Source organism: Gekko japonicus, unplaced genomic scaffold, assembly GCF_001447785.1.
Source record: "Gekko japonicus isolate JY-2015 unplaced genomic scaffold, Gekko_japonicus_V1.1 scaffold3962, whole genome shotgun sequence".
Classification (NCBI taxonomy): domain Eukaryota; kingdom Metazoa; phylum Chordata; class Lepidosauria; order Squamata; family Gekkonidae; genus Gekko; species Gekko japonicus.
Window position 1 is genome coordinate 35,964 of NW_015164779.1, and position 8,958 is coordinate 44,921.

The following is an 8,958-nucleotide window of genomic DNA, read 5'->3' on the forward strand; positions in this document are numbered from 1 at the left end:
TCCTCCCCCTCCCCGCCTCCCTCCCCCCCCACCTCGCTGGGCTCGTAGTTCCGCTCGGACTCGAGGTAGGAAGGCCGGGGGTCGAAGTCGGCGGCCATGCGCTTCTCCATCGGGTCCGGGTTCTGGGCGCGCATGATCAGGCGGTAGGTCTTGCCCTGGTACTTGGCGAGGAGGTGGCAGCAGGTGGCGCCCACCAGGGGGACGGTGGCCAGGGCGAGGAGGAAGACGCTGACCACGACGATGATGAGGAGGGAGGGGACCTCGGCCTTGGTGGTGAAGACCACCTGCACCTGGCACGCCTCGTCGGCGTAGGTCATGCAGACGGAGTAGTTGGTGCCCGGGCGCAGGCCCTGGAACCAGTAGGCGTTGACGCCCTCCTCCACCTGCGACCACTGGACCGGGGCGCGGCCGCCGCGCTCCTCGCACAGGTAGAGCATCCGCAGGTGCGCCTTCTCCGGCCGGGTGTAGAAGGGCGTGATCTGGACCTTGGCCTCCCGCTCCGAGACGTCCAGCGCGATGACGCCCAGGTCGAAGCTGTGCGGCTTGAGCGGCGCCGCCTCCGCGCTCTCGTTGAAGGCCCGGTTGGAGACGTAGCGGGGGGGCCCGCCGGCGCCGCACTTCTTCTCGAAGTGGGGCGGGCGGAAGGGGGGCTCCTCCCCGCCGCTGGCGTTCCGGGGGCCGGCCCAGGGAGGCCCCCGAGGGGTGGGCTTGGCAGGGGTCCCCTTGCCCCCCTCCTCGGGCTCCATGACGCTGTTCTTGGAGACCTTGCCGTCGGCCGCCTTCCTCCCACCCGGCTGCGCTTTGGGGTCGCCCAGCGGGGCGGAGGGGTCCTTCCGGGGGTCGGCCACGGCCACGTGGACCGAGCTCTGGTTCCGGCCCACCTCGTTGGCGGCCACGCAGGTGTAGGTGCCCTCCTCCTTCTTGCTGAGGCGCGGGATGAGCAGGGTGCCGTTGGCGAAGGCGCGGAACCTCTCCGGCGTCTGCCCGGGGGGCGCGCTCTCCGGGGGCAAAGCGTTGCCGTCTCCCTCCGAGGTGGGGCTGCTTATCTCCAGCGTCTCGCCCGTCGCCGTGCGGACGGTCCAGCCGACCTCGGGCTGCGGCAGGCCGGCGGCTTGGCAGTGCAAGGCCAGGGTGAAGCCGTAGTGGAGCTGGGTGCGCTCCAGGTTGGGGTGGTAGCTCAGCTGGAGGCTGGGGGGCGCGCACCGGAGGTAGGGGATGCGGGCCAGCGGGAGGCCCTGGAGCTTCTCCGGGGAGGCGCAGCGGATGGCGTCCCTCTCCGGGATGGAGATGAGGGTGTTCTCGGTCCAGTTCTTCAGCCACATCAGGCGGCAGGAGCAGTCGAAGGGGTTGTTGTAGATCTGGAGGTGGGAGAGGGAGGTCAGCGGCTCGAAGGTCCCCTCGGCCACGGCGGTGAACTGGTTGTTGTTGATGCGGAGCGAGCGGAGGTCGCGCAGCGTGCGGAAGGCGTCGCCCGGCAGGAGCGCCATGCGGTTGTTGTTCATCTTGAGCAGCTGCAGGGCGCTCAGGTTCCGCAGGTCCCCCCAGGGGAAGTCGGCGATCTGGTTGTGGCTCACGTCGAGGTTCTTCAGCTGCTCCAGGAGGGCCAGCGTGCCGGCCTCGATGGCCCCGATCCGGTTGTGCGCCAGCCACAGCGAGGTCACCTGCGTCACCTCCGCGAAGGAGCCCCGCGGGAGGGCGGCGATCTTGTTGGCCGACAGGCTCAGCGTCGTCACGTTAGACGGCAGCCCCGGAGGGACGGCCTCCAGGTCCTTGTAGGCGCAGTCGGCGAACTGCTGCGCGTACTTGTCCACGCAGGCGCACGGCTCCGGGCAGCCCGCGCTCGGCCCGGCCAGGTAGGCCGCCGCCGCCGCCAGCCAGGCGCGCAACACCAGCGCGCCGCGCATCTTGACCCTGCAGGGAGGGAGAGAGAGAGAAGCGCGCGTTAGGCTCGCGGTAGGTTTAGCCCTTTTGCAGCCACAGGCAGCCCGAGGGGGGTCCCTCGCGGAGAGAAGGGGGCGCTTCTCAAGCCCCCAAAGTGCCCCCCAAGATTCCCTCCAAACCCCGTTTGGTGCGCCAACAGAACAGTTGCCCCCCCCCTATTAAAAAGAACATAGCAAGCTGTCTTGTTTCTCAAGCCCCCAAAGTGCCCCCCAAGATCCCCTCCAAACCCCGTTCCACAGGTGCTCCAACAGAACGGTTGCCCCCCATTTACAAGAACACAGCAAGCTACCTTGCAGACAATCAGACCCTTTGGTCCATCAAGGTCAATATTGTCCACTCTGACTCGCAGCGGCTTTCCAAAGTCTCGGACAGAGAGGTCTTTTCCATCACCCACTACCTGGTCCACTGGAGATGAGGGGGATTGAACCTGGGACCTTCTGCACGCCAAGCAGAGGCTGGGACCTTCCGCATGCCAAGCAGGTGCTCTGCCACAGAGCCAGGGTCTCAGGTCAAGGTCTTTCCCATCCCCTCCTGCCTGGTCCTTTGAACTGGAGATGCCGGGGATTGAACCTGGGACCTTCTACGTGCCAAGCAGAGGCTCTGTCACTGAGCCACGGCTCCTTCCCTATAATACCCGAACACCTGAAGCTGCCTTATACTGAATCAGACCCTCAGTCCATCGAAGTCACTATTATCTACTCAGATGGGCAGCTCCAGCAGAGGTCTTTCTCTTCGCTTTCTGCCTGGTCCTTTGAACTGGAGATGCCGGGGATTGGACCTGGGACCTCCTGCATGCAGAGCTGAAGATCTACCGCTGAGCCACGGCCCCTCCCTAAACACACACGAAACTGCCTTAAGCTAAATCAGACCGGGGGGTCCATCGAGGTCAGTATCGTCTACTCGGGCCGGCAGCGGCTCTCTGGGGTCTCAGGCGGACGTCTCTCCCATCACCTCCTGCCTAGTCCAGCTAATAACTGGAGATGCCGGGGATGGAACCTGCGACCTTCTGCGTGTCATGCAGAGGCTCTACCACTTGAGCCACAGCCCTCCTGGTCCTTCCCTGACCCTCAAACAGAATTGTATACGCTAGTACACCCCCTGGGGGGGGGCTATACTAGCAGAAAGGGAGGAAGAGGGGGGGACCCACCAATCGAAGACCCGCGGCGCCTCACCCCTGCCTCCGGAGCCCTGGCGCTGTTCTTTCTCCCCTTGCCTCCTTTCCTTTCCTCGTGGTCTGTCATTCCCCCCCGTCTCTCCTTCCTGCTTCTCATTACCCCCTTCTGCGCGCACGCACACACACACACACACACGCACGCACATTAATCTGCAAATCTGGCAGGAAAATATCGCAACAAATATTGGACGTCAAAAAGCGAAGTCTGCAGAGGAAAAAGAGCCGCGGATCGGGTCTCTCTCCTCTCCGCCCGCTCCCCGTCCATTTGGCACGCTTTCCGGCTGACAAACAGAGCCGAGAAAGATTTGCACTCGGGGAAAGGCGACTTCTCTGTGACCTCATCGTTTTATGTATCTGTTTGTGCCCCCCCCCAATTCTGTCGCCCCACCTAATATGTTAAACTTGCAAGACAACCTGGAAACACTGAAAAGAGCTAGATTCGAACCCAGATGCACCTTAGAGACCAACAAGATTCGGGGTGGAAGAAGAAGAAGAGGAAGAGGGGGAAGAAGAAGAAGAAGGGGAGGAGGAAGAGGAAGAAGAAGAGGAAGAGGAGGAAGAGGAGGAGGAGGAGGAGGAAGAGATTGGATTTGTACCCTGCCCTTCACTACCCACTACTCCTTTCCCTTCCCCTTCCAGAGCCAAAACTCCCTTCCTCGGAAAGACGGAGAGTTTGACATAAACGCGCCCCGACAGAACCTCCGCCCCCCCCCCAGACCCCCATTGCTCAACGAAAGCGTCCTTTCGGGAGCCACATTCCCCCCTGCTATGGACACCCTCCTGCGCCGCCGCTCCCCACCCCCCCGCCAGAAGAAATCCGTCGACTGAAAGCCCCACCTCGCCCCCGCCCGCGCTCTCCCCGACTCGACGGAGCGCAAAGCCGGGTGCCTTCTTCGCTTCGCGCGCGTCAAGGCTGGGCACGCCGATGTGCCTTCTGGTTTTGCGCTGCCCGCTAGGCAAGACTGCTGATGTGCCAGACGGCGGGGGTGTGTGGAAGGGGCTTGGAGCGAGCCTCTCCCCCGCCCCTTTCTCCCCCACCGGGCTGAGCCCCGACGGCAGAGCCGCGCCTCTGGACGGCTTTGCACGTCCCCTCGCCCGGCGGCGCGCCCAGGGCGCACGGGTTGGTTCCATCCTCCCCCGAAAGGTTCTTCCTCCCAAAGCCGCCGCAGCCCCCAGCAGCCCCCTCACCGTCTCAGCTCGGGCTCCCGAGAGCGTCTTTAGGAGGGCGGCATCCCCACGCACCGCCTCCCGGCTGAAGAAGCCCCGCGGAACTCCGGGCGTCGAGCTGGGCGCGCCATCCGCGGGTGCTCGCCGTGCCTCTAACCCTTCGCCATCGGGAGAGGAGCCGGCTGTCGCGCAGTCTGCCGAGCCCTGCCTTTGCGCCGCGGCCGCGACGCCTCCGGGAGCGGCTCGGCCCTCCCCTCCTTCCTCTGCGCCCCCCTCCTCAATCCCAACCCACTTTTTGAAAAACCGTCTCTTCCTGCGCTCTGGAGGGTCCGCAGGCGCGCTCCGGAGGCTCCGGACGCGCGCCTGGCTGGTCCCACCTCTTCTTGGGGGGAAGGAACGGCCGCGCGCCCCGCCCGGACTGGAGGCCATGCAATATAACCCTTCGGAAAGGGCGGCGGCGGGGGGGGGGGAGCCCGGTCCACCTTCCCGTGATGCCTCTGCCTCTGCCCTGCCCCATTGCCCCCCTGGCCGCCCATCACCGTTCTACAAGGTCGGGTTGCCAACCTCCAGGTGGGATCTGGAGATCTCCCGCTATTACACCTGAACCTCAAGACTGCAGAGATCAGACCCCCTGGAGGAACCTGAAGTCGCCTCATACTGTTGGACAAGGGGGGAAATGAATGTGATTTCTGAAATCAAAATGGCAGACAATAATCACAGGCCACATAGATGTCCAATTTGGCATAGTGGTTAAGAGCGCTGGACTCTACCCTGGAGAACTGGGTTTGATTCCCCACTCTTCCACATGCAGCCAGCTGGGTGACCTTGGGTCAGTCACAGTTCTCATAGAACCAGGGCTATTTTGGGCAGGAACACATAGGAACGGAGTTCCGGCTGGCTCCCAAGTTGGCCACACCCAGCAGGGACTCATTAACATAACAGGCCACACCCAACAGCAGAAACTCATTAGGATTGGCTACAGTAGGGGGTGTGTGGCCTAACATGCAAAGGAGTTCCTGCTACCAAAAAGGTCCTGGGTTTTGACAACAAACAAGGTAAACAGAATAAGAAGCAAAAGGTGGGTGTGGCTGGATAACCACACTTCTGGTAACATGGGGGTGTGGCCTAATATGATAATGAACTGTGCTGTCAGGGCTGTGGCCTAATATGCTAATGAGTTCATGGTGTTGGGTGTGGCCTGTTATGCTAATGAGTTCCTGCTGGGCTTTTTCTACAAAAAGAGCCCTGCTAGAACTATTCTCTTGAGCAGTTCTGGGAGAGCCAGTTTGGTATAGCGGTGAAGTGCTGAGACTCTAATCTGGGAGAACCGGGTTTCATTCCTCACTCCTCCACTCGCAGCTGCTGGATGACCTTGGGCAAGCCGTAGTTCTGATAAGAGCTGTTCTTGAAAAAGGGCAGTTTTTGTCAGAGCTCTCTCAGCCCCACCTGCCTCCCGGGGTGTCTGTTGTGGGGAGGGGAAGGGAAAGGAGTTTGTAAGCCGCTCTGAAACTCCTTTGGATAGTGAAGGGCTGGGTATAAATCCAATCTCTTCTCTTCTTCTTCTTCTCTGAGAGCTCTCTCAGCCCCACTGACCTCACAGGGTGTCTGTTGTGGGGAGGGGAAGGGAAGGAGATTGTAAGCTGCTCTGAGACTCAGAGTGAAGGACAGGGTATGAATCGAATCTCTTGTCATCGTCGTCTTCTTCTTTGGTGGGTTGGTCTTATGCAGGGCTATTTTGGGGCAGGAACGCACAGGAGCGGAGTTCCGGCTGGCTCCTGAGTTGGCCACGCCCAGCAGGCTCATTAGCATAATAGGCCACACCCAACAGCAGAAACTCATTAGGATTGGCTACATTAGGGGTGTGTGCCCTAACATGCAAAGGAGTTCCTGCTACAAAAAAAGGCCCCGGGTTTTTACAACAAATAAGGTAAACAGAATAAGAAGCAAAAGGTGGGTGTGGCTGGATGACCACACTTCTGGTAACATGGGGGTGCTGCCTAATGTGCTAATGAGCTGAGCTGTCATGGGTGTGGCCTAATATGCTAATGAGTTTCTGCTGTTGGGTGTGGCCTATTATGCTAATGAGTTCCTGCTGGGCTTTTTCTACAAAAAGAGACCTGGTCTTATGCATGCTTACTGGGGCAGTTAAGGGCCATTGAACTCTGCAGAATTTGCTTCTGAATAGACACGCAGAAGATTGGACTGTCAATGACTGAGAGTTCTCTGGCTGACTTAATGGAGCTAAGGGCTGGGTGGACTGGCCACTCAGACTTCCTGGGAAAATCCCGGGAAGGTCACTGCCCTAGAGAACCATTGCTGGCCAAAAACAACCTAAGCCAAAAGGTCCCCGTGTGGTGCTGGGAAAAAAGGGGTTCTAAAAACTGTTTGTACTGCGGCAGAGGATATTAAGATAAAGACAGCACTTGTGGGAACTGAAATGCAATGACTGAATTTCTTACTCAAAGCCTGACTCTTATTTAGAACATCAGAAGAGCCCTGCTGGATCAGACCAGTGGTCTATCTAGTCCAGCGTCCTGTCTCACACAGTGGCCAAAAATACCAGGTGCCATCAGGAGGTCCACCAGTGGGGCCAGGACATTAGAAGCCCTCCCACTGTTGACCACCCACCCAAGCACCAAGAAGACAGAGCATCAGTTGCCCCAGAGCCCCTATCTATACCTTGTGGCTAATAGCCACTGATGGACCTCTGCTCCATATGCTTATCTAATTCCCTTTTGAAGCCGTCCAGGCTTGTAGCTGCCACCACCTCCTGTGGCAGTGATGGTCCATCTAGTCCAGCATCCTGTCTCACACGGTGGCCAACCAGTTCCTCTGGAGGGCCAACAGCAGGACACAGAAACCGAGGGCTTCATAAGAACATTAGTAGAGCCCTGCTGGATCAGACCAGTTTGGTGTAGTGGTTAGGAGCACGGACTCTAATCTGGGAGAACCGGGTTTGATTCCCCACTCCTCCACATGCAGCTGCTAGTGTGGCCTTGGGTCAGTCACAAGTTCTTTCAGAGCTGTTCTCTCGGGAGCAGTCCTCGAAAGAGCTCTCTCAGCCCCACCTACCTCACAGGCAGTGTTCCCTCTAAGCTGAGTTAGTGTGAGCTACCTCACAGTTTTTTAGCCTCCGGCTCACACATTTTTGTCTTAGCTCAAGGAGGAGGGCTCCAGAGCAAACTGATTTATGCAGCAGCCAAATCTCTTGCTCACAACTTTTAATGCCAGTAGCTCACAAAGTAGAATTTTGCTCACAAGACTCCACAGCTTAGAGGGAACATTGCTCACAGGGTGTCTGTTGTGGGGACGAAAAGGGAAAGGAGATTGTAAGCTGCTCTGAGACTCCTTCAGGGAGTGAAGGGCGGGGTATAAATCCAATCTTTTCTTCTTCTTTTACCTCACAGGGTGTCTGTTGTGGGGAGGGGAAGGGAAAGGAGTTTGTGAGCCGCTTGGAGACTCCTTTGGGTAGTGAAGGGCAGGGTATAAATCCAATCTCTTCTTCTTCTTCTCCTCTTCCCTTTTCTAGAAGCTTCTGGAAGGTCTATATCTAAATATGGAAGAAAGCTAGAAACCCTGATGGACCTCTCCGTCTCTTGGCCAGGCCATTTCCCAGTAACAACCTCTCTCAGTCTTGCTACTTTCCTGACCAAAAGCCACCCGTTTACACAATCCAAGAAGCATCAGTTATCTCCTTATTTGGGAAAACCCAGGGCAAAGACCAGCAAATTCCTCTTCTATTACAATTCAGCTTCCGTCAACAGCTGTCTTCTTTGCTACAATGAGGCATCTCTGTGTACGACGTAATTTTGATGTGTAGCCATGGCCTTGGCAAGATGTTTCCCGTTGCCGGGATCGATTTCACAGGACAAACAATGACTCCCTGGCCAATTTGGTCTCACACAGATTCTACTTTTGAGGGAACGGGGACCCGTGTTTCAACAGGCAAAGCAAGGCTGTTCAGAGCCAGCAGGGATGTGTATATAGATGGTCTCTCTAACAAGGAAGGGCGGGGCCCTGTGGGGGATAGAACAGGCCAAGAACACTGTGCGACGAGGCCAGCCACAATTCAGGGGGACACTCCCCGCCTCCCTCATTTAACGGGAAAATCTAAAATTGGATTGGATTGGATTTGGAAACAAGCTTAAAGTCATGTGGAGGCAACAATGTGATGATTTTTTTTTTTGGTAGATTTGAAACATTTCCAGTTTGTAAACTCAGTATTCTCGTTTCTTGAATGTCATGTATAATAGCTGGATTGCATGGATCTAATCTGAAATAAAAATATAAGAACCAAGCGTAAAAAGAAAATCTAAAATTGTACCAAAAAAACCATGGGAGTGAATTAATCCCGCCCGCCCCCCCAAAAAAACACCTTAATTCAGAACATAAGAAGAGCCCTGCTGGATCGGGTCAGCGGTCCATCTAGCCCAGCCTCCTGTCTCACACAGTGGCCAGCCAGTTTCTCTGGAGGGCCAATAACAGGGCAGAGAGGCTGAGGCCTTCCTAAGAACATCAGAAGAGCCCTGCTGGATCAGACCAGTGGTCCATCGAGTCCAGCCTCCTGTCTCACACAGTGGCCAACCAGTTCCTCTGGATGCCAACAACAGGGCAGAGAGGCCGAGGCCTTCATAAGAACATAAGAAGAGCCAAGTGGCTCAGACCAGTGGTCCATC

The 8,958-nt window shown here is 57.7% G+C and overlaps 2 protein-coding genes across 2 annotated transcripts in view; both read right to left on the reverse strand.

Moving 5' to 3' along the window:
• ISLR2 (immunoglobulin superfamily containing leucine-rich repeat 2) overlaps nucleotides 1-4,711 on the reverse strand; it is a 33,717-nt gene extending 29,006 nt beyond the window's left edge. Inside the window, exons 1-2 of the mRNA XM_015409731.1 lie at nucleotides 3,915-4,711; nucleotides 1-1,911 (exon numbers count right to left, since the gene is read on the reverse strand). The exon at nucleotides 1-1,911 is cut by the window's left edge and continues 17 nt beyond it. Of these exons, the coding sequence (XP_015265217.1) occupies nucleotides 1-1,911; nucleotides 3,915-4,711 (2,708 nt within the window). The remainder of the gene's footprint in view (nucleotides 1,912-3,914) is intronic.
• A 165-nt stretch (nucleotides 4,712-4,876) lies between these two features.
• The window catches only part of LOC107109157 (protein PML-like), a 44,433-nt gene continuing 40,351 nt past the window's right edge, over nucleotides 4,877-8,958 (reverse strand). Inside the window, exon 8 of the mRNA XM_015409732.1 lies at nucleotides 4,877-4,939. Coding sequence (XP_015265218.1) covers nucleotides 4,877-4,939 — 63 coding nt within the window. The remainder of the gene's footprint in view (nucleotides 4,940-8,958) is intronic.